General features: G+C 36.9%; 2 protein-coding genes across 3 annotated transcripts in view; one reads left to right on the top strand and one right to left on the bottom strand.

Annotated features, from left to right (window-relative positions):
* LOC136246811 (REST corepressor 1-like) overlaps positions 1 to 10,058 on the top strand; it is a 48,296-nt gene extending 38,238 nt beyond the window's left edge. For both annotated transcript variants that reach the window (XM_066038374.1, XM_066038373.1), the window contains exons 12-14: positions 1,839 to 1,981; positions 4,198 to 4,242; positions 9,732 to 10,058. In XM_066038374.1, coding sequence (XP_065894446.1) covers positions 1,839 to 1,981; positions 4,198 to 4,242; positions 9,732 to 9,818 — 275 coding nt within the window. In that variant the 3' untranslated portion in view covers positions 9,819 to 10,058. The remainder of the gene's footprint in view (positions 1 to 1,838; positions 1,982 to 4,197; positions 4,243 to 9,731) is intronic.
* A 1,838-nt stretch (positions 10,059 to 11,896) lies between these two features.
* Positions 11,897 to 26,216, bottom strand: LOC136246809 (TNF receptor-associated factor 3-like). The gene is made up of 8 exons (XM_066038370.1): positions 26,060 to 26,216; positions 25,784 to 25,975; positions 17,450 to 17,492; positions 17,053 to 17,142; positions 15,984 to 16,145; positions 15,588 to 15,662; positions 13,246 to 13,311; positions 11,897 to 13,190 (listed from the first exon to the last, which is right to left on the bottom strand). Exons 2-8 carry the CDS (start codon positions 25,966 to 25,968, stop codon positions 12,036 to 12,038), a joined length of 1,776 nt encoding a protein of 591 aa, XP_065894442.1. The 5' UTR covers positions 25,969 to 25,975; positions 26,060 to 26,216; the 3' UTR covers positions 11,897 to 12,035.
* Between the last annotated feature and the right edge of the window lie 362 nt (positions 26,217 to 26,578).

The raw sequence follows: 26,578 nt of genomic DNA, 5'->3' as shown, positions 1-26,578 counted from the left end.
TGAGTACTGAGTTACAGTCTTTCGAGATCATAAAAATTTACTCTGTGTGGAAGACCCCTTTTTGCAAGTTTATATACTGTATAACATACTGTAGAGTTATTTTACAACAAATTCAAAATAGTTTGTCATTTCAGAATAAATCATTATGCTTGGCTTTTCTTGTTGATTTGGATGTTTCACTGTTGAGGTCTTGAAGATTCCATGTTGTCTTCTCGACAGTAGCTCGATACTCATAATTGGTCTGTATTTGTGGTTTCCGAGTCATCATTTCTATAGTATGGCCTGTGCTGAATTTTAAAAATTTTGAGTAGGCTGTTTTAGATAATTACTAGTGTAGACGTAGCTAGAAGGCAATGTTAACCTGACGCTACAGAGCTGACTGCTCTATTAGAATATCGATCGTTTGCAGTAAAGCTCTCTTCATTCAACTACGCCATAAGTGCACATGTTTTGGCACTTTATGAAAATCTCATAAAAATAAATTCATTTACTTTTCATCATGTTATAGTTCAAAATATTGGACATGAAAATGTCATGAAAAGGCGTACTCAATATAAATCAGTATATCAATTTCATGTGAAAATGATGTGAAAATATTACCAGTAATTGTGTAATCACAATTCATTGCATTACTACTTTATCATTCAACAGTATAGTTCGTGAAAATGCAATGATAATAATATTTCACAATTTTATGAGATTTCAGTACAAACTCATTACTTTTTAATTACTATCACCGTCCCAAAATCCATAATTTTTTTATGTGAAAAGGTTGTGAAATAGGAATTCACACTTTAATGTGTTTGAAGACCATTTCATTGCTTTTAAGCAGTTTAGAACCCAGTAGTGGATTAATATAGTAGCTGTACTGTATGAAAATACAACTTTGTAAGATCAAACTGTGACTATATACATATGTATATATGTGACTGATGCTTGTGGAACTAACTGCAAGATGCCCAGGGTTTTCTCGCAAGCTAATCCATGGAGCTGTAATATGCAGCCACCTCCTGGTTGACCAGGGTTCTATCAAGACCCCAGACCGCTCGTATGGCTCACTACTGAGCTTGAAAAAAGCAGCAAGCAAAAGCAGACCACTTAACTGTGGTTGACTGTGACAGCAAAATTTGATAGTGCATATCTACGATGTATATACTGTAACATGCTATACCTGTATTTCACACACATTTTGCTGCTAGCCCTTCAACAGTGCAAATTTTAAAACAAGGTGTATGCTGTATGGTACAGCTATGTACTGCATATACATGTACCTGGAGCTATAGTACATACACCATGCAAACTTTCACATTTACTATATCCAGACAAGTAACATTACGTGGGGCAGAAACTAAGCTCATGGATATTGGATAATGACCTGTGCTGTAAATTTCCTTTCATTTTAGCTAGTTTTGAATGGCCCATAACTCGGCCTAATTTATCCTCTTTAATTTCTTCTTGCCCTCCTTCCAGCTACTGCAACTCACCCCTTTTAGACTTCACCTGATGCAGTCAACCTCGCAACTATCTACAATGGCGGGAAACTTGGTTACCCTTGTTTGGGTCAAAAATTCTAAACAGGTGGCTGCCATGCTCAATTGATGTATTTTAGGATGCGTGTAATTTAGATGTGTGCCATGATTGTGCAGTAACCTGACTGCTATGGCAAAGTCAATGCACTAATGTCTAATTTGACTTTAAGTTAATATGCATACTGTATTGTACAGCATAATGAGCAAAATACGTTTTGTGGGTTTAAGTGTAATATATCTCAATCACTGCTCTGTATATAAAGTATGCACTGTACGCTGTGCTATTACTTTGTGTATGTACACCTGTAGGTTTTCAGAACCACGGACGAAACTTTGAAGCTGTGGCAAAATTAGTTGTAACCAAGACAGTTGCCCAGTGTAAAAATTTCTTTTTCAATTACAAGCGCAAGTACAACTTACCAAAGCTTGTTGCTGATTATGAAGTCAGAAATGTAAGCACATGTATAGGTGTACAGATGTATGTTGTTTGTGCCTTATGCATGTACTTATACGCCTGCTACAATAGATAGTACACCACTACCTACATAATGATTACTATAGTGGCACAATCCAAGCTACAAGTAAGAGACAACCTTCAAACAAAAAACAAATGGCTAGAGTAAAAATATTTGTTGTTAAGAGTGCATAAGTGTGTGTGTGTGTGTCTGTCTGTCTGTCTCTGTGTGCATGCATGCATGTGTGTACTTTAAATCCACCTTCCTTACCTTTGGATGTTTTGGAGATACACTGCATCATTCTTTTTTTATTTGTACATATGTATATATAGGCTCAAAAAGTTTGCACACAGGTACACCTGTACAGCTCTGTAAATAGCTAGATTTTTCTCCAACCTGTTTTGGTGAATGTTCTATTAGAGTATAACTCCTCTAATAGTATTTTGGCCATACAGTACAGTACATTTGGCTTTTGATTATAATTCATTGGTTAAAGTTTGTTTCTTGATAGCAAGATAGTTTTCAAGGAGTTCAGGGTAGTTTTTGTATGCTGTTTTGCCAGTAAGCATGATTTTAAAAATTACATGATTGTGGAAGTTACATCTAAATGGCCTGTACAGACTGTATGATGTCTGATCAAGAGTGATGGGGGTTCCACAGGTGTAGCTCTATTCATCGTCAAGGCTAAACCGTGATGACTGTTTAATTAGAGTGTATTAAATTTATGATTGTCACCTGATACAGTATAGTGATCTACAGTATATTTTCAACTGGCAAAAACCTACTATGGGCCATAGTGCTTATACCGTAAAGTCGGGTTGCTAAGCGCATACGCTTATAATTTTCAGATAAAACTTTTATAAAAAATTGCAACACTGAATCACTATGTTGTAATAGAGTAGTTTGTGGTCACTACGCCAGTGTATAAGGATAGGATATTTGACTCCTTTTAAGGGTGATCATGAACTCCTTCGTGATGAACAAGAGTATCGCAACCCAGAAGGTTGATTTGCTGTATACATAGTAAAGGGACTTGAGGAGACATTAATTTTCCAGTACAGTACTTCCAGCGTTTCTTTCCCATGTGTAGCTTTGTCTCATGTTTAGCCTCGCATTGGGCTAAGTGCGCTTGTCAGCTATGGTTAATCACAAGAAATGTGTATGCGCTAACAAATAACATGCGCTTAACCTGACTCTATGGTATACACTGGCCGTAAATCATAGAGAGCCTACTTTTACAATATATTATATTTCCCTAAATTATTCAAATTCATCAGGCCCTAAGTGCATTCTAATAGTCAAAAAGTTTGGATAAAACCCTTTCATTTATAGAGCCCTGTTCAGACAAAATATTCTAATAGAACGTTCATTTCTACTGTTTGGATAACCAATTATTCAGTTAGTCAATGGTTGAATAATAGAGGAACCACTGTACATGTATACCGTATAGTAAAAAACTTTGGCGGTAAGAATGTGTGACGAAACCCCTCTGTTGAAAAAATTGACAGAAAAAACTTCGTCGATTGAAATAATATTCACCAAAGTTTTTGCCGCCAAAGTTTTTACTGTACAGTACGTATAAAGGATAGAACGACAAGGTGTTAGCTTATCAGTTAAGTAATGTAGTAAGCATATAGGTAGCTAGCGTTGTTGTTCTAACAGTACTTTGTAGCTACTGATCTAACGACGTGCTAGCAAAGGCGTGTTTCTCTATCTCCTGCGATGCCGAGAGCAACCATATTTGCTTTTTCAGTGAACTCCAGTAGCAGAGGTTATCACTTATATCAAAGTATTTGGCCAAATCCATCACAAGACGATGAACAAACTGACGTCCGAGCGGGAAGCTGGTTGGAAATGCTATCCCAAGGAGTGCTTACAACTGTGGGACACATTCCTAGGAAGATCAAGACCTCCAAAGTCAGCTTGATCTTTATTGCATGGTGGTAAGAGCTAACCTTCATCTCAAGTTCTAGTTACTCAATGTGCTCATGTGATCATCTAAAATAATTGGCAAAAAAAACTTTGGCAAATTGAACGTTATTCACCAAAGTTTTATACCTCCAAAATTTTTTACTTTACGGTAATTTTGCAAAAGAAAAATGAAATGTTTAGTTTATGTTGCATATTATGTGATTGTCTCATTTCTTATACTGTAGTTCCCCTACCAAACATGTTTTTATAGGTGTACCAGCTGTTTGTTTCATTTGCTTTAGGGCTTAAAACAATCTACCAGCAGTTCACCTGAAAATGTGATAAAGGTACAGTGCTGCATATTATAATGAAAAGTTTCATCTCTACAGATTTAATTTATACTAATGCTACTAAACTCTGCATCAATATGCACTTTATTTGTCAAACAGTACTACAGTACCATTTAAGTAGCAATCGCCCCAAAAAAATTGTGAACCATGTAAAACTCCACCTTTGAAAATCATCCTAGAGACATCTTACACGACGAAAATTACCTTAGTACTAGTCCATATACAGCATTAATGTAACAAAACACTTACTGTATGAGTGGCCAGATTTAGAATTTTTTTAAATTGCCAAAACTTGAATTTTAGCCTCACTGCCTTCCTGACCACAGTCACAAGGCTAGAGGCCAAACAAAGCAGCACACGGCCACTATTTTATGCCACAATAACAAACTCACAAGTGGGATGTGCCTTTTGGGGTTCCGATGAGTGTAGGCCCTCTGCGCTGTGTCTTTTCTTTTATCTTCAATCAGGCTGCTTGTCTTCTTCATCCAATAAAACCATATTGAGGCATTAATTTTCTGTATCAATGCTTTCTTTCAGCAGCATACTGTATTTAGATGCAACAAAATTATTTCAGAGCTGGATTTCAGAAGTGCTTCAGTCCTGGCACTACTATAAGAGGTATACTATCTAGATATCTGCAATATTGGGATCCCGTTCATGATAAGCTCACAACCACGCCCATTAATAAAGATCTAGGTGGAATAATAGTGGTAGGGTGCATAGGCCACACCTCATAACAATCTTAACAGTAAACAAAATTACCTTACCCCTTATTGGTCTAGCTAGCTGCACACCCCTTGGCTGACTCGAGATACTCTAATACAACAGTCATGTGTGATATTCTAATATAACAGTCACAAGTTACACTATGTAGCTAGCTGTACAACAAAGAACTAAACAAACTAAAATTGTTAATTTAAAAATGAAGTAGGGATCTATGCAATAAAAAGTAGTGAAACAAGAGATGAATGATGGTATTACAGCATAGCTTGGTGGGAAAATCCCTACTTTGGCATTGTGCAAAATAAATGTTATAGCTAATGTGCCAAAGTAGGGACTTTCCCACCGACCTATGCTGTAATACCATCATTCATCTCTTTTTTCACTACTTTTTATTGCATAGATCCCTACTTCAATTACTACTCTAATAGAGCAATCATTTCTGTAATTTGGTGGTTAACCAAGAATCCAGATAACTGAGGTTCCACTGTAATGTGTGATGAGTTACTTTTAAAAAGCAATTGTCCCAACACTACATACTGTATATATCCATCGGGCTCAAATATACACCAGGTACTGCATCCCAAACTACAGATGCACATCTGGGTCTACAGTGGAACCTCAGTTATCTGAACCCCTTGGGACCAGGGGTGGTCCATAAGTCTGAAAAGTTCAACTGTGTATAAAAATAGCATAAAGAACATTTTTTAGAGATTTCAGTATTATCAGCCCTAATATACCCTAATAGAACAGTCACTACTCTAATAGAGCAGTCATTTCCATAGTTCAGTTAACCAGATAAGTGGGGTCCAGATAACTGAGGTTCCACTGTTTTTAAATACCTAAAACTAGGCTGGTACTAAACAAACAACATTGAAGTCATACGAAACTGTCTTAATTTACTAGTATTTTAAAAAATTTGTTAATTTAAAAATGTACCAATATTAAAATGTTGTTTATACTGTTTTAACGTTATTTATACACGATTTCAGAGATATGGACTTTTCAGACTTATGGACCACCCCTGGGTTTGGATAGCTGAGGTTCCACTGTACTATTACTTGCAATTAAAACTATTTAGTTACAGTTACATATTACCCATAAAATAAAGTAACTATACGTATTGTATTACTTTTTGTGTCCACAGCCTTAAGCTGTCACATGGCATTTGTTGCTGTAAATTTAGACTTGTGCTAACATGTGGGAATCTTGCAGATCTGGTCACACATACAGTATGCATGCCAGTATAGAGATTTTCTCACATGGCTATATGTTGTGATAGTCACCATCACTCATTACCTCATTTCTTTGGAACGCTACAGTACTTCACAATCGCTTTGTCGCAAAAAAAATGTACATAAAAATCATAAAGTACTGTACATACATGTAAATATCATCTAATCCAAAACAGCCAAGCTGTAAAAAAACAGTGCGGCCCTCTAAAAGGCTATGGTGAAATCCAATGTGGCGGCCAAGAAATGGCTGTGATGGTAGATTAATGGTAAAAAATTTAATAACGACAATTCAGGTGAATTTTTGTGCCGCTGGTCTTGGCAAAAAAATTCACCTAAATTGCCGTTATTAAAATTTTTACCATTAATCTACCATCACAGCCATTTCTTGGCCGCCACCTTGGATTTCACATCTTTTTTCACCATAGCCTTTTTGAGGGCTGCACTGTTTTTTTACAGCTTGGCTGTTTTGGATTAGATTTCATTTCTTTTTGTATTTGTATACTCCAAAGCCGGCCATAGCGGCTTTGGGACTTTTTAACCTGTCTTTTTTTCTTTACCACAGGAAGAAGAAAAGATGAAGCAGATGTACTTTAAATATTTCTGATTTTTTAAAATATTTCTGATTTTATCAGTAAATGTACAAATTATATATATAATACATATATTTATTACAGAACTGTACATGGTGGTTTCTTTGTAACTGAACACTCTACAAGGTGACTTCTTCTTGCTGCTCTCTCTACAGGGTGAATTGTTTGTAGCTGAACAATCTACAAGGTAACTTCTTCTAGCTGATCTCTCTATAAGGTGATTTGTTTGTAGCTGAATTCTCTGCAAGGTAACTTCTTCAAACTGATCTTTCTACAGGGCAATTTGTTTGTGGCTGAATTTTCTACAGGGTGATTTCTTTGAAGCTGAACTCTCTACATGGTGGTTTCTTTGTAACTGAACTCTCTACACGGTAATTTCTCCTAGCTGATCTCTCTACAGGGAGATTTGTTTGTAGCTGAACTCTACATTTGATTTGTTTGCAGCTGAACTCTCTACATGATGGTTTCTTTGTAGCTGAACTCTCCACAAGGTAACTTCTTCTAGCTGATCTTTCTACAGGGTGATTTGTTTGTAGCTGAAATCTCTACATGATGGTTCTTTGTAGCTGAAATCTCTACATGATGGTTCTTTGTAGCTGAACTCTCTACAAGGTGACTCCTTCTAGCTGATCTTTCTACAGGGTGATTTGTTTGTAGCTGAACTCTCTACAAGGAAACTTCTTCCAGCTGATCTTCTAGCTAATCTCTCTACAAGGAGATTTGTTTGTAGCCAAACTCTCTATAGGTGATTTCTTTGCAGCTGAACTCTCTACATGTTGGTTTCTTTGTAGCTGAACTCTCTACAAGGTAATTTCTTCTAGCTGATCTCTCTACAGGGAGTTTTGTTTGTATCTGAACTCTCTACAGGTAATTTGTTTGCAGCTGAACTCTCTACATGATGGTTTCTTTGTAGCTGAACTCTCTACAAAGTAACTTCTTCTAGCTGATCTCTCTACAGGGAGATTTGTTTGTAGCTGAACTCTCTTCAGGTGATTTGTTTGCAGTTGAACTCTCTACATGATGGTTTCTTTGTAGCTGAACTCTCTACAAGGAAACTTCTTATAGCTGATCTCTCTACAAAGAGATTTGTTTGTAGCCAAACTCTCTACAGGTGATTTGTTTGCAGTTGAACTCTCTACATGATGGTTTCTTTGTAGCTGAACTCTCTACAAGGAAACTTCTTATAGCTGATCTCTCTACAAAGAGATTTGTTTGTAGCCAAACTCTCTACAGGTGATTTGTTTGCAGCTGAACTCTCTACATGGTGGTTTCTTTGTAGCTGAACTCTCTACAAGGTAATTTCTTCTAGCTGATCTCTCTACAGGGAGTTTTGTTTGTAGCTGAACTCTCTACAGGTGATTTGTTTGCAGCTGAACTCTCTACATGACGGTTTCTTTGTAGCTGAACTCTCCACAAGGTAATTTCTTCTAGCTGATCTCTCTACAGGGAGATTTATTTGTAGCTGAACTCTCTACAGGTGATTTGTTTGCAGCTGAACTCTCTACATGATGGTTTCTCTGTAGCTGATCTCTCTATAAGGTAACTTCTTTTAGCTGATGTCTCTACAAAGTCACTAGTTTGTAGCTGAACTCTCTACATGATGGTTTCTTTGTAGCTGAACTATTTACAAGGTAATTTCTTGTATTGATCTCTCTACAGGGCGATTTGTTTGTAACTGAACTCTCTACATGGTAGTTCCTTTGTAGCTGAACTCTACAAGGTGATTTCTTCTAGCTGAACTATCTCTCTTTCCATAGTTGCATGAACTCCCTACAAGGTAACTTCTTTTAGCTGATCTCTCTACAAGGTGAATTGTTTGTAGCTGATCTCTCTACAGGGTAACTTGTTTGTAGCTGATCTCTGTACAGGTTACTTGTTTCTTGCTGATCTCTTGAATTCTCTTCAGGGTGACTGCTCTATTAGAGTATCTCGATCTCGCACTTGCTGCACCAAGTTGGATTTCGTGTTATAACTTCGTGGCTTTAAGTCTGATTCTTCTACGCCATTGAAGAGCCTTTCTAAGATGATTACTCCATCTATACAGCGATTTTCAAAGCATTACCCCAAGCGGTTTATCTGGTAGGCATGGCAAGTAGTAGTTTTTTATTAGCTAATCTCAATTGCATAATTGTTACAAACTGTTGGTTTTTTTCGTGGTATCTTCCTGATTTTTAGCTCGATTTCTTTCAAACCACAAAAGGTTTGAGGTTCAATAGTTAACCTATTCACCCACCGATTTTCAGCTTCTTCCCATACGCGGTTTACCCTGTATGCGTTACAACATATTGGTGTTATTTTTCGTGAATAATCGCTCATAACTCTTTTCCTGTTTATCGTATTCTAGCCAAAGTTGGTACACTGATGCACCGTTATACCCCCCTTCAGTGTGCCAAATTTCAAGGCAATCGGATATTGCGTTCGCATTTTATAGCAGTTTTTGTAAGTATGCTGAAAGAGGAAGAAAAATAAGAAGAAAGAAACGAAGAAACTAAGCCAATTTTTGAAGTCGCATATCTCGGGAACGCTTGAAGTGATTTCACTCAAATTTGGAATATGGAGTGCTGAAGGTGGAGGGAGTGTCCACAGCAAAAATCATCTTGTTTCATCAAGGCATCACAGAGCTACGGAGGTGCGAAAATTGCGTTTTCTTTCTTCCTGTCAATATACTCACGGGTGTTGCGCGCCGGCTTCTTGGGCCGCACGACACACTACCGTGTGTCTTGATCAGTTAAATCCTGTAAACAATAGGTCCCTGGTCCTTGGTCGCTGTGTCCACTGTTTTTACCTTCCCCTTGCTGTGGTGCTTAAACTAGTATTTCAGAGCACAATGCACTGAGATGACATTATATTGTAATATTTAGAGTGTATACTCATAATCCGTCATGTATATGTGATAATAATATTCTCTACTTGTGCTGTTTTGCACCAATGTTGTCTATAGGATGATTTGGTATCTGAAGAAGGTAGTTCTGCTGGTCAGATTGCAAAGCCTCTTGCAAAACGGCCCCGCTCTGAATCACTCACTTAGCAGAATGCTGTAGATGCCAATTTTTCACCAAACGGCCTTATAAAGGAAGTTATGTATAACTGTTTACAATTATTTCTTGCAATTGTGTAAAGTTTTCCTGCCATTGTGCTTATATTATGTGTCTTATGTAAATACATAATTATTTTGTTATTATACACTTGTACTGGCTTGTTACACATTTACAGTACTATTCTAATATATATTGTATATACATTTCATATTTTGTTTAATGAAAGCTCACAGGTGGTAACCCCAGGGTAAGAGAGAGGTCTAGCAAACTGGAGGACAAGGATTATGTTAAAACTATTTACGCAAGTGTGTACTCCCAGATTACAAATCTAAGCCTTTACATGGTTTGGTGGGTGTTAGGGGGATAATTACCATTTCTGTAACAAGAAGCTAGGGGTACAGTGGCAGATCCAGAGGGGGCACAGGGGCATGTGCCCCCCTCCCTCCTTCATTCCTTTCAAAAAATTGCACGCAAGACTGAGATACTCTGATAGAGCAGTCACTCTAATAAAGCAGTCACAGTGTTCATGAGGCAGTGTAGCTTAACTATGAAGCTATGAATAAGGATCTTTATTTTACTTTATAGTAAGTACATTTGGTAAAGGCAAGCCATTATTGCTGTGACTTTTTCAGCAAAGTGCACCCCCCCTTTCAAAACTCTGGATCCGCCCCTGGGGTCAGCGGCAAGTGCCATTATAGATTTTTTTATAAATGTAATAGCTTATCATATTTTTGTTGTAAAATATTGTATGCAAAATTGTTTACACAAAATATTTTACACAAAGCTACTAGCCAAAATTTCCTATGTATTACTGATTTAGACATAGTTTTAAAACAGTAAATATTTCTTTATGGAGCACATGTGCTTGTGGGATTGACATTAAAAATTCTTATTGACGTAAGTGGGTAACTATTAATACATAACAAAATGCATTATACCAATACGCAGTCACCGAATTACAGTGATTGGTATGTTCAACACTCAGAAGCTACTCTAATATTAGTGTGTGTTTTGAGTGAAATAACAGGGAGTTGATTATTGGTTATTTAATATTTATCACCAGTTATTGAAGTTTTGTGGTTATTCAGTGAAAGTGAACAACGTACGTATCAAGCATCAAAGATATTCTCTCTTACCACTGTAACAAAAAAATAATGTTTTGATATACTCTAATAGAGTTGTTAAATTTCAGTCTGAGTGAAATATTTTTGCTCAAAAATTCCTATCATTGCAACTTTATTGCACAAAAATAAAAGCAAATTACAGTATGTGCTGTTACAGTGAAACTTGTCAATGCATAATAAGGCCATTGTAATAATTCCTGAAAGTGTTTTATTGTGCTTTATACCATTCAGCTGTTTCCTTTGACCTCCACCCCCATCCCAGAGCACTGGAATAGAATGGTGACTTACTGTACTTTTGTGTACCATTTATTTTCACTGACAGTGCAAAGTGTCAATTTGCAGCAGCACGTGCTGATGGTTCCCTACCCCCTGTACATTTGTAATGGAAATCATCCATAGCCTGACCGTGTGGCAGACTCCTGTAAGCATTTGAGCGTAAATCAGATGGCTGCAGGTTTAATTTGATGCCGCAGATCCAGTCGTGGAGTTTTTCTACTTTCTCCAACTTCTCTACAAAAATTAATAGCGACTGGATTGATTGCAGAGGTGCTTCTCCTTATACTGTCCTTTGTTTGTGATACTGTGTAACAAGTTGAAGATAGCTGAAAAAGCAGCATGGTGACCATTGTCCACTTTCAGTAATTGATAGTTGGGCGACTGAAGTTCTTCAGGTGTAGGCAACCTTGTTTTTACTATTATTTCTGTGATCCTTTAAGGTTCTACTGTACTTGTTTAGTTTTTTTTGTAACTTAATTATGACTGGTAAATTAGCACATACTGCATCAAAAGAAAGGATGGCACCAGAGTTGGTTTTGAACTGATCATGTGTCTGGGAATAGGGATTAAATGTCTACTAGTAACTAGTATATCTTCAGGCTCCCTTGTTTCACTATTTTTATTTCTATGATCCCAAATAGAACATTCCCTTATGCAGGCAGTGTATATCAATTACATAATTAAATGTGTACCAAACAATTATATACTAAAATTAATTGCATACTTCTAATATACAGACAACAACATGCAGTAATTATAAAAAAGTCTGTTATAAAGTATAAAAAAATGTGTATGCATCATAAAGTCTTAATCTAGTGGTATGTCAGCCAAGTCAACCCTCACTCTGAAATATATTGTGTCATTAACAGCATATCGCTTATCGCTTAGCACTGACCTAGGAGCAAACTTAGGAAACCCACTTGCAATGTTCATATCTTTTGTAGGCTTCTGAAATGATGAACTCTTTGCATCGGGCATGAAGCTTTGTGTAATGTGAGAACTATTATCAGATGGCGTTTCTTGGTTTAGCAAAGCAATGGTGACCTTTTGTTTAAAAGGCCATGGAAGGAGGTCGTCATGCTCTGATTTCATCACCACAAAGAAAACAGAGATGTGTGTACCTTTACCGCTGCCATCTCCATTCAAATAACAACGAATACACATACGGTATCCATGGAAGCTGGTAAAGAAAGGTGGTGAATACAGGGACAACACTCGACCATCATTAGCATCTTGTTTTCTACGACCAAGGTCATTGATCTTCCATATAAAAACTCCTTTAGTTGCCTTAACCTCTTGAAGCTCCTGACGCAGGTGAACATCCTCAAGTATGTTTTTCTGTTTCATAATATTGTCATCTTGGGTTTGAAGTAACTTGAATATCTTTTCAATTTCACTCTTGCTGTATTCTAGGCTAGTCTCTTGTTGGATGGTCCTGTTCAACATTTCTTCCCTGACTTGGTTGACCTTGGTGGTTACTTCTGCTTGTATTTCAGCAAATTTCTTTTCCACAACAGGTGATTCCTTTTGTAAAGATGGTGGTGCACTTTTAGACACATAAGGCATGATGTCATAACTGCTAGGCTGTGACCTGGTGATGCTATCATTTGGTAGTTTACCGTCTTTCTCTACTTCATCCAACCTGGAAGTTTTGCTGTTAAGAAATTCTTGCTTAAGTGCTTTCATATCCCTTTCTAAAGAAGCCATTTTAACACTTTGGTTTTCGTTAATCTTCTTCAAGCTATCTTCCAACACTTCTATTTTAGCACTTTGACTATCAATCATCTTTTTCTGATGCTCAATGGTGTCGGACATAGAACGGGAACCGGTAATTTTGTCCCTCTCTAAATACTCAATCCTGGCATTTAATTGAGCGACAATTGCATTCAGGTTTTCTACTTGTTTTATCAGGAGGAAAGAATGGTGAGCATCAATGTGATCCTCAAGTTTAGCCATTATTCCCTAATATAAATTCAACTTAACATGCTTCATGCATTATGTACAGTACTGTACTTACCATTTTATCACATAGGAAACACTTGTACTTTTTCACCTCACAGTTATATATCAAGTGGGTATGTACCTACATGTGTACATCACAAAAAAGCATGAACACAGCTTGTATACATACTGTACAAACTGTCATTATAACCTTACAGCCAAACATAATTGCGGCAACATTCTGGTATGTTAGCTGGAATATGTTCTAGTAGAATATTTCGTGTGTACAAGTAAAATTACTGATGATTTCACCAAATTTACTGATCAAAAGTCCACAAATTTTACAGCACAAAACATCCATTGAAATACAAAAACATGCTATTATGACAAGTACAAGTAATTTTACAAGTCACAGGGAGGTCATCTATATACTAGAGGACATTAATCCCTACTTCAGTATTTACCCATGACTGAATTAGGGATTAAACGTCCACTAGTATATCTTAAACTTGTATGTGTTTGTTTCCTTTTTTTTGTTACAGTTATTAACATAACATACCAGCATCTTCAATGCATAAACTGTAAATGCTGAGTAGGAGGTGTTAGAGTGATGCAACATAGAAACCTCACTGCACCCAGTTTCTATTCTAATACCTCCTATGAAAAAGTGCTGCTTTGGGTTTAACTCACATGTTGCCTGGGCAGTATCATGGCAACACGTTTGCACATCATTTAATGCCCAACCAGTTTAAAGATACGACACATTTTTATTGATTATATTGAGTGATACTGGAGTGTTTAATTGTGGGTTTTGGTTTACAAGTTAGGCTAGGCTCAGTGTAAAATAATTGTTTGGGCAATGTGTGAATGCATATTTCTACCCACCACATGTCAGTTATTGAGCAGACCATGGGACAATACAAAGGACAATTAGGTGGGTACATTATAGTCCTACCTAACGTATTAACTTACTGTCCCAATAGCGGCACAGTAAATGTATTACAAAATGGTAAAACTGCCCACAATCTGAATCACAATTTTTCTTGCATTGTGTGTAAAGCATAATGGCATATGAATAACATTCTGAGGGCTATTATCCCACACTATTAACACCACTATCAATCATCAGATACTGATGTACAAAAGAAACAGGGTGAGTACTCTTTAGTTCTTTCACCTACCAGGTGAGTGTGTCTAGAGTGATATACCATGACTGTGTCAGGTTTTTGCTGATATACTGCAGCTGTATACCCTTAGCCCTTGGGGTTTTGGGTGTATATTATATAGTTATACAATGGCCACGAGTGCTCTGCCTGATATAAACGCACGAGCCTGAGGGCCGTTAGGCCTGAAGGCAAGTGCGTTTATACAGGCAGAGCACGAGTGCACGTTGTATAACTGTTATGTACCACTCACCTAATAGGTGGGGAGAGTCTCACAAGACAGCTGTAACACTTATAAAGGCCAGGTTTCTAACATCGATTGTGGGTAACCAAGCCGGACGTTGCGATGACGTTCCCCCTGCAGTACTGCAGCCACCTGAGATATTGAAAGCTAGTATGCTATGGGTTATATCACTAACCTGCATTCGCTGTTCGACTCTCATCATGTAGTGCTCAGCATGCCAGCGTGATCACTCAATCGCCATATAGACTAATCGCCATAGTGATTCTCTCGAGCAAAAAAAAGTAGCTAAATAGACGTTTTAAGTAAACAAAACCTAACTACTAAACGATACTAGTCTAATTCTTACTATTCACACTGGCTAAACTCGAATCAGGTGGCATGACAAAACTGGTTACCACAATCGAACGTAAAGGTTAGTATTATTTAGAATATATTTGTTTTATTGAGTAATTGTCGAAGTGGGCTACAGTTTAATCTGGCACCAGACTAGTAAGGTGTATAAGTACGTTTATATATATATATATATATATATGTAGACTAGAGTTGTGGCCATGCACCCGTGTTGGATTATTCGATCGCCATTGGCTGCTTGTAAACATTATACGTATTGGTGACGTTATGGCCCACAATCGACCTTTACATGTCAGGCTATAAAGAATTCGAGTGATCTGTGAAGTGTCTTTCCACCTATTAGGTGAGGTGTCGTAGTGGTCTTCGCCACCGGCACTTGTGCTATGCTGCACAAAACCGCAGCCAGTGCAATATCTGTATATTGCACTGCGGTCGGTGCATTATAACTTATAATGCACTCGTTGTGGTCTAAAAAACCGCAACCAGTGCATTATAAGTTATAATGCACTCGCTGCGGTCTGCAGCAGTGCAATATACAAATTATGGCACTGGCGGTGCCTTTGAACTGCCCACGCAGAGTGGTACATATCAGCTTATCCCTCATAGCCATGATGGTATAACTATTAAAATTCAATATTGCACATGTTCATTCTCACTCACTTCCATTTTATGATCAAAAGACATGTTGCAATAAGGACACTCATTAGGATACTCTGCACATCTTTCATAATGTTCCTGTTGAAAATATAAAAATGTTAACGCTCTTCATATACAGTAGCACATACTGTACAGATATACCTTTTATTTTGCACCATACACAATAATATTTACAATAAATACCAAAATCTTTTCTCCCATATTTCATTAAATGTTACTAGCAAAGATATTATCGGAATGCAATAAGCACCATATACAGTATCTGGCTATCTCTTTGTAACAGTGGAACAACTATTAAACATAATACAACACTTAACACAGTAAAAGCTGAAACTACTGTTACTGCTATTTAGAGAGAATTTTGGTCCATATAAGTTCAGGTGGCTGTATGTTATTTACCTGTAAGATGTTTTCTCTGACCACCTCACTGCAATGCTTACAAGTAACTGTCTTCATTGGACAGGTTTTCATGTGTTCTTCCAACTCAGCAATTGAAAAGCTCTGATTACAGCCATATGCACATGGCTTCTTGACCGAATCGCACTCTTTCATCACATGTTTCTACAATGAAAATAATATGCGACTGGATTTGCAAAAAGGTACATTTTTACACACAAATTTGACCTATTGAAACTTCATAACTTTTAAAATCAGTGACAATGTCATTATACATGCTACTTTTTTACTTTAATAAGATCTGCAAGACCCCACATGTTCACGAATTTTCAAATCCCATTTTATTAGATCTCCTTTATCTACATGTACATAGCTAAAGCAATGGTTATCCAAAGTTGCACTAGTAGAAGCTGAGGGCTTTAATATACAGTGAATTACAAAATGGTAAAAACAGAAAGATCAATTTGTACAATAATAATATGGAGAAAAAAAATACAGGCACATAATAAATGGCTATACTTACAAATGCAGTTTTGTACCAAGATGTACTGCAACTTTCACTATAGGTGAGTCCACACTGCTGGGTAAGTTATGTCTTACAGGTTCTGGGCAGAGGCAAAGACAAGACAAGAGAAAAAGACAAGAGCTAGGGAACCACACATCTAGCGCAACATAAACTGATGCTCACATTTTGGGAGCACTGACATGATACCAAAGATTTTTGAATGCCTCTGGCTTTGGAGAATATGATAACCAAGTTTTTTTTCTGTTAGCATCTTCTTCATTGCAAAACAAGCGCTTAAAATATTAGATTTTTATAACTTGTAATATTTACCTCATACTGTTTAATAATTATCCATGTAGATACTAAAATACATAATGGATTGGAAATGTGGTGGTTGCGGGCTTGATACAGTCATGTGATGACATTTGTGGGGTACAGGTACCTTTTCTTATTTGAAAATTTCACTTAAATTTTTTAATTGTGGTTGGTCTTCACGGACCCTAACAACAAATGTTTTCCAGCCTACAGTACATACAAGCATGGCACACATATAGTGCAATAACTTACAGCATAATCTGCAATGCTAATGAAATTCCCACAATCACATTTAGTTCGCAGCAAATTGATTTCCCTCTTGCACCCTCGATCGGGGAAAACCTGAAAGGACATCGGAGATATATACAGTAGGAACTTAATTGTTAAAAGTACTCAGCATACATATATTCTCTAACCCATAACACTCTAACAATAACAACTCTACAATGACTGCATGATAATGATTCCTTGGCCAACTAAATCAGTTAATACTGTATAATGTATAATGAAAATTTTTAATCTGATCTGGGCTCTAGCTGCTTTTATATCTACACTGATTTACAGCTGTAATGCAATGCAATGTAAACTTAATATCAACTACATGCAAATATGTCATACATTATTTACTTATCGATTATATACAACTTACTTCTTCATGTTTAATTTCCTCATTACACCTTGGGCACGCAAAGCTACAATAAATAAATAAATAAGCAGTAAAAGTGATGTACTGTACATATGTAATAATTATGTATTTCACAAGTGTATTACTTGCACAACACATAATTTTTATTCAGCTAGGGTTTTTTCCTATATTGTTGAACAAAAAGAAAGCTTGACAAGGAAAAAGGTAGTCACAACAGTATTTTGTCATTTAAAGTGTATATACCATTAATTTTAGTTTTAAAATGAGATCAAGCAATGAAAATGATTTGCAAGACAATTGCAAGTGCATTGATTGGTCATATAGTATTGGTCTATACAGCGTTGAATGTTTTTCCATGAATTAGCAGATACAAGCAAACAAAAAATTTGGAATTTTCAACTAGAGTAGGGACCATAGCACATCAATAAAATGTACTGAAACAAGTTGGAGTAGTGCACGATATTAAATCACAGTAAAACAATAAGAAGTGTTGTATCCCTACTGTGCTCAAAATACCATAATGGAAATGCACAGTAGGGATATAACACTTCTTATTGTTTTACAATATCATGCACTACTCCAGTACTTTTATTGATGTGATATGGTCCCTGCTCTAGTTGAAACTTCCAATTTTTAGATCAGGTGTGTGCTTTGACCGGTATGGGCATGTGCCTGGTTTACTGAAATTGTTTTCGTAAAAGTGTGCGCGTGTACCTATCTACTGTACATGTACCTTTGTTTGTTTGTCCGTTCGCACCAACGTGAACAAAATTTTTAAATGGTAAAAGCAACTTTTATGTAAGAAGCAGCTTTTATGTAAGAAGTAAAAGTAAAATGAAGTCTGTGTTAAACTTCTGCACAGGTAAACTTTGCTCTGAGGTGGTTTCTTTTCAGTGGTCTGCAATACGGGCACGGCAACTCTCCTCACACTTTGAGAATTATCTTCTCTTTGGGTTTTAACAACTGAAAACAACAATACAGGCTTCATAGACTACAAGGAATAGCCTATCTGAAAGGGGGCGTGTCCGAATGGAAATGAAGGGCAGCTTTGAGGCTTTGTTGAGAGAATTTGTAAAAAAAACATGATAGAATAATTAGTCACAGCTAGTTTAGAAGATATTTCTGTGCGTAATAATATTATGTTGTTAAAAAAGCAGTTTATTTAACAAGCGCTTCCTTATCAGTGCATAGCAATGTAATTGAAAAACTACAAAAAATATTCATGAATTACGAAATCCAAGAATTACAATAAATTAATTGTGTATTATTGCACAACCAAAAACTTATTGGTTAAAATATTAAAATAGTTTATACATACTGTAGTTGTTTAAGTTAGCTAGCTGCATGGAACTTGGTTTGTAGAAGTAGCACAACATCAACTTGTTTTGTGTACTCGTTTGTTAACTTCTTTTTTTTTTTGTAAAATAAAATTATAACTGGTGAACCCATGCATACTGTATCAAAAGAAAGAAATTGTGCCATGCCCCAGCTACCAATTATCTACGTACAGCTGTAGTACTAATAATGGTATGACATTTAACCCTCTGAATGTACCAGTGCATTTAAAAAATTGTCTCAGCAAAAAAAAACAAAAAAAAACTTGTTTACATTTACACAAGCATGAGTTTTGAGAAAAACAAAAAATTTAAAAATTGTAAAATTATGCATACTCTTGTTATTGGCCATTACTCAGAGAAGGAAGACCCAAATTGATTAAAACTATACACCTGTTACACCATCTTATATGCCTGCTCATAGAGAGTTTGAACATCTTTGTTTTGTTCCTGTAGCTTCAATGGTATGCATGTCACATGCATTTGTTTATGAAGCAGTAAACGTAAACAAGATAGTTGTCATTTCTTCAGCTAAACTGCCTTTATACCCATATGCATAAGTGCTAACAATATATACTTGCTAATCTACGGTGATTGTTAAAGCCAAATTCCAATGATGTAGACTATTGCAAATAAAAGTTACTGTATGGCTGCGAAAGTAACTGCCTGTAGTTTATTTTCAGTATAGTTGCTGTAAAAATCGATTTTTCTCGCTCTTCTCACTGTCAAGCACTATAATTTCAAAACTACTTGATCACCATGAAACGCTGAAACTTTGGTGATCCATTCCTTGGTCACTGTAGATAATGCTGAGAAACTAAAAAAAAAATCTCAAAGTTGTGCAAACAAGTCAGGTTTTTGCTGAGACAGTCACAATTATTATGCATCATCTATTACCATATCAGTGATTTTTTGTCAGTTTCTGAAAGTTCTTCATCTCCATAGCGAGAAAGCTGTTAACAGTACTAACACACAATTACTACCAGTTGATGTGTCACTGAATGGTGGCTTAAACTGTATAAAACTTACATGCCAAGTGGCAATTTTCACTGGTGAAACAACACCAAACCAAATGTATACATAATACAAAATTATAACGGGGAAGGATGCACACCTTACAAAAACTTTGTCCAAGTCTATTAAATTTTCTGGTAGTCCAATTGAGATACGGTAATCAGATGCAGCATTAAATTCTGCATCTGGTGGTCTGCTGTATTCCATCATGTAATACTGTTGCATTATCAAATGTGGCAGATAGATGTCGTTAAAAAACGCTAGCACAGAATAGAATAAAAAGCTTTGTAGTTTGTGATCACAGTGAATACAGTTAACTGAGTTTTTAAACACAAGATGGATTTTTTTGGCTTCAAAGGGATAACAGAAAGCATTCATAACACCAATATTTGCCAGGTCATGAGACTAGTACACTGTATATATAAGGCTGCAATATTTGTTAATCTATGCAATCAGTAGTCAGCAGTTTGTAATTGGACTTTCCCCAGGAATTCCCTATGATAATATTTATGCTGCTGTGATTGATGAACCATTACAGGTACAGACTATTGGGTCATGATTGATAACCCATTGATAACCATTACAGGTACAGACTATTGGGTCATGTTTCATACAATAATAGGCAAAATAGTCATATAGTATGATAGTAGGGACCACAAGGTGTGGGTGTGGCACATGAAAAAACACCACCCAAAAATCAGTCTCACTTTTCCCTGACAACAATGAAGCAGTATTGGTTAGTTAGCCTGAGCAACTGACTGAGTAACTGACTGATGCCTTCAGACAAGCATAACTCGATAACGGCTAAGTATACAGGCATGATTTTATTCACTGTTTGATGTCACTTCAGCCAGACACATGCCTTTTGGCCTACCGCAGTACGTACAATGGTCTTACCAGTGTCCTCCTTTATGTCCCAGTCATCTTGGCTGACAGCAAAGGTGTCCATTTGGCAGTAGCAAATGATGGCTTCCCTTCATAATGGAAATCGTTTGCATTTTTCATAGTGGCTACTTTGATTGCAGATATGCTTTACGAACAGTTCTTGATTCATAATGCTGTGTAACAGGTTGAACATAGCTGACAACAAAGCGTAATGGATATTTCCATTTTCAGATGATAATTGATAGCTGGAGCACGTGGCGCCATTTCTTTCTTCTGATGCGGTATGTGTGGGTTCACCAGTCATAATTATTTTACAAAAAAAATTAACAAACAAGTACACAAAAAAAATTGGAATTTTCAACTAGCTAGTAGTGTACCTACCCTAATTGAGTTTTTGTGTACTTGTGTTATTACAGTACTAGAGTACAGGTTTCTTAGTAAATTATAAAGTAGGTAAACCCATTCCTTTGGCACAGTAGATGTAATACTGAGGCATGCAGAAATGGTACAAACTACATACTGTATGCTGAGTTTTGCTGAAATGGTCATGTACATATATTATACCCATGTACGTATGACCACAATATCCTATGACACTTGACCACAATCAATACACACCATCATATCTTTAAGGTATTTCCTAGAAACCAAAGGGTATTTTGGTGAAGTGCTAAAAATCCAGCACAGAAAAGGAACGTGTAGACGCAATAATTATAAATAAGGAAATGTATTTACAAACTTCTCAGAATAATCAAGACACATGACAGAAGACAATAATAATGAAACCTAAAAGTCATACACAATATGCAACTACATATACTGAAAACTGATACTGTAGGCATATAATAGACTGTATGAATCATTGGTATTTATCAATTACACCACATCCTGGTAAACAAGACACATTCTCATGGATGCAAGTAATTCTATGAAACATGAAAGCAATTTAGAAAACTACATAATGCAGGTTGCATGATCCCGGCCACCACATGTACAGTATCTGTAGATTAGAAAATTCCTAATACTTTTGTCTACAAAATAAGCTTTGCTGGTGTTTATGGTACGTATGCCTTTTTGCATATATGTAATCGAGATACCGAACACACCATATCCATGAGTCATCACATAAATCATAATTGCCCTTCTTTGTGTCCCATTTCATGAAAAAGGTGTAAGCAAGCAGTGTGTAAAAAGTCTATTGTGTTGGCTATAAGAACAACACTGGAATTATTGCACTGTTTACCTACTATATCACCGCATTCATACACTACTCACAGCACAGCATGCCTTGGAACAAACTGCAGCTTAAATCAATCTAGTCATTCTGAGCCCGGCCTGGCATGACAAGGTGAGGTGGACTGGCACAGGGTTGGATATAATGTAAACACATTCCCAGGCTGGTCAACACAGGTAATACAGTATAATAATTGGCTTCTTATACTGTGTATGGTCACACAGTACTCTAAGTACTTTCTACGCTCTAAAAGTAACACAATGTACCACAAGATGTTCCACTATTCACGAACACATGAGCTAAAGACTGCACATACCAAACAATAACGAGCTAGATCAAACAATAATCCTCTCTTTTTTAGGCGCACAATAAAACTGTGCTGAAATTATAGCGATGACACAAAGAGTAGGCGGTATAATGTTATATCCATTGCAATTAACAGTGTAATTTGCATAACTGCACATGGTCCAGTATTGCCACAATGATCCCCTAAAATTTCCTACAAATATCATTAGTCAAGAATCTGCACACACAGAAAGTGGACAAAAGAAGGTGAATATAATTGTGGTCACAACAATTATGTAAAGGTATATTCTCATTGAAACCCTACTCAAATAATGAAAAGCAGGGAAACGTTTAGGTACTATCATTTCATGGTGGTCTATAATCAACTATACAATGTATAAGGCCATAGCAAGATGAAATGTGACCATCGCCTAGTTCACACAAGCAAGCATTTTGAGAAAAACAAAAAAAAATTTTAAAAAATCAAAAAAATATGCAAGTTTAATCAATCAAACCATTACTCTGAGAAGCAATCTCAAATCATACACCATCTTATTTGCCTGCTCATGAAGAGTTTAAATAATTCTTTGTTTTGTTTCTGTAGCCCAAATGGTGGTATGCATGTTACATGCATTTTTTTACAATGCAGTAGACATAAAAAAAAGATTTACTGTATTGTTGTCTTCAATAAAACTGCCATCAAATGTAATTGCACAATTAAGTGACTACAGGACTATACCCTAGTTGATTTGCTAATCCATGGTCACCAGAATGGTGGACATTTTAAACCAATCTCAATGTGCACATGTAGATTAATGTAAACAGAAATTATGGCTGTGAATTAATGTGAATTGCCATGTTCTGTCACATGCAAAAAATAAAATAAAAAATTGGTGAATTTAAAAGTTTTGTGCCACCAAAGGTTTCCACTACTGCATATGAGTAAGAATAAATGTAGGGGGATGAAAAGTGTGCTGCTAAAGTTGTGCAAGTCAGAATGTGCCATATATGCACTCAGCTAATAGAAGACTTGCACACTTGTGATGACATGGGCTAGAAAGAGTTGTAATGTACATGGCCAAGCATGTTTCAGGACAGCTTTCTATTGAGCAAATTGAACCAGTAAGAAGAAGGCTATAATTGTGGAATAGACTGAGAATTTTCACATCCACACACCACACTGATTCTGTATCACGCTCACATATATCTTATCATTCTCACCTCACAAATGCACACAACTGATCTGTGCCTTGAATGGTTGATTGATGCAATAATATTTACTCATTTAGTCACTAACATTAGTACTGCACACCATGTATATAGTCTCACATGGTCAGACTGCTTCTTTCGTTTTTCATTTGGTCTCATGAAAAAGAAAATAAGCGGTTTGGCCACACAAGCAGACTTGACTTATTATTTCTCATCACCTACCCACATCACCTTCACCCTGGCGCAGTAAGTTATAAAACCCGGAATCAAAATGGGAAATGAAACGAAATAAGCTTACAGTCTAGTGACAGACAACCACTATATTATGCACAGCAACGTTATAATATATGCACACACTTAACTTGATACCTGTTTATGCATCAAGCAAGATTCCAGGTGGCAGTGTTTACTCTGCATGGTGCTTATTGATTAGAGATTAAACTCCTGCTTGGAAGGCTCTGGGGACTCTACAATAGAAAAGTTCAGGGTAGGTAAGCATTGATTGTCTTCATATGAGGTGTAGATAGCCACAGTTGGCTTCAGCTAGTTCACGTTGATCTATGAAAGTGGTCAAGGGTCAATCAACGCTCACCTACAGTGCCCAGAACCTTTCTATTGTACAGTCCCCAGACCCTTCTGAGCAGAGCAGGCATTGTAAACGATAAGTGCCGTGCAGAGAAAACTGCCACTGGAGTCTTGCTTGATGCATAAACAGGCATCAAGTAAAGTATGTGCATATATTATAGTGTCATAATATCAAGAGTAAATAATAGAGAAGAGAGTATCCAACTGCCATATACCATATCAAAAATGATCCTGTAAAGTCCACTCTGCTTGTTAAAACATTTTCAAAGAAGGTGTTAAATTAGTCTATTAACAAGTGGTGTGCACACAGGCTTTGTATTGTGTGTAAGTGTTGAAGGTGATGATTACTAGATATGAACACTTCTATGATACCCTAAATTTTACTGAAATATGCAGAAAGACTTAACAGGATCATTTTTAATATGGTACATGTATATGGCAATGGGGCAATTGGATACTCTCTTCTCAATAGGATACTCTCTTCTCTATTATTCTCTATTATTTACTCTTGATAACATACAGTAGTGACAAGAGTTAATAATAGTGGAGGGGAGAGTGTCTAACGCTCTATAGGGCTGTATAAAATGAGCGCGTTTGAGCTAAAGGGCTTCAGCAATCTTAACAAGCGACGTGTTAACGCATTCAATTATGGTTACGCGGCCTGCGCAATACTCATCCAGAAAAGAGTGTATCGATAGCAGTTCACGTGAGAAGCGAGTGTTATAAAATGGCGTCCGTTCATGGTTCTCAGTTGAAGATATCAAATTGTGGCGGTACCCGTGAGAGTGGAAAACAGATTCTAGTGGAAGAAGAAACATCATCTCGATGGGAAGTAGGAAAACCGTCGTTCGAAGACGCGATGCGGTGTTACTTGGTCTGCCATGTTGGAACCAAATACCACTATCAGCACTTCCCAAATATCGATTCTAGTGTTCATGAACTTGTGCAGCATCGTTGATGTGACCTGACAAAAGTGACGATTGGTTCTAGTTGTCAAGTGTAGAGAATGCGACTAAACACGAGATTATCCGTGGTGAAGCCCTTTAGCTCCCACGCGCTCATTTTATGCAGCCCTATACAGCGTTCGACACTCTCCCCTCCACTATTATTAACTCTTGGTAGTGATTATCCACAAGACTTTAGGCTTATTTCATTTCGTTTCCCGTTTCAATTCTGGGTTTTATAATTCATCCCCTGATGCCTCTAAATGCATTACTATACTACAATTGATCATGTGCACTAACATTTCAATATTAGACAAACTACAATCATTTTCAGCTAACTAAGACTTCCTGAGGTGGTGGAGTGTAAGCATAAGCTTTAAGGCTTTTGATGATCCTTGTAGTGACAGATACAATAATCTACTTTTGCTGTAATTTTGGGTGCTTCCTTCAATATAATAACAACTATGTTAAAAGTCATTTCTTGCCATCTATGCAATTTAGTGTTGTTTGTGTGTGGCGTAATGTTTGCTATTGTTTTACTTTGATACACGTTTATTGTAATTAGTTTGTTGCTTTTTGTATTACTCCAATAGGAATGGCATTGTGCTGATTGTTGTGAGTATAAAATAGTATATCTATCAATGACCGAGAAAATGACCACCTGTAACTGAGGAAATGGCTGATGAGAACTGGCTATTTTAAATTGTTTTATATTTCTATAACTGCAGGTACATTCATTCATGGATTCAAACGTATCAACTACTCAATACGCATACCACAATAGTATACTCCTACCGCATGCCATAATAACAACACGTTGAACTGCGTTGTAACAAATGAAACTTACTTATCTGACGCTTTCTCGTCCAAACAGCTCTTACAAAACCGATCCCCGCATTCGCCTTGCATTGGCTCCACTAAAATGTGATTGCAGATGGGGCATGTGTAGTTGATTAATCTTTCTTTATCCAGCGGTCCGGTTCCATCCTTGGCGTATATGCGAGTAGGCTCGACTCTCGCGATACCAGCCATTGACAACCTAAAATATATATATTCGCATTATCACAGATGTATTACTACAAAAAAACCGCTGTTGTGTTTGATTTAATGCATGAAAACTTACTGTAGTGTCGTCCTCTGTGTTCCAAGCTACGTTCAAGGTACGCACACAGCTACGGTATTGTACTACTGTACCTCGGAGCGCCGCACTCCATAGTGGTCAAAAACTATCATCACATGTTACGTAAAGGGAATTCCGATGGAAACCCCCCTGTCTTAAAATATTATGAGGGGGAGGTTGACTATGTAAACATCAAAACTTAGTCAGGTGCCGCCTGCTCTTTCGCAAAAACCTTGGGCGAAGGTCGAGGCGAACAGCGAAGGTTGGGAAAATATGATCCCCTTACAGAAAAATCCTAAACAAGTAAAGTGGGCAGAAAGACACTGTATTTGAATCATAGACGCTCCTCTTTAATGTCTATAGTTGACCCATAGATATTAGAAGTCCTCTATGGTTGAACTATACTAGCTAGGTACTTTTGCTGTACGTCCTGTGGATAGTGGTCTCGTGCCCAGCCGAGCGCGAGCCCGGCTGGGCACGAGACTACACAGCTTCGATTGCGGAATCTATGCAACACAGGAA

The sequence above is a fragment of the Dysidea avara genome, chromosome 2 (assembly GCF_963678975.1).
Source record: "Dysidea avara chromosome 2, odDysAvar1.4, whole genome shotgun sequence".
Classification (NCBI taxonomy): domain Eukaryota; kingdom Metazoa; phylum Porifera; class Demospongiae; order Dictyoceratida; family Dysideidae; genus Dysidea; species Dysidea avara.
This window is presented reverse-complemented; position numbering and strand designations above follow the sequence as displayed.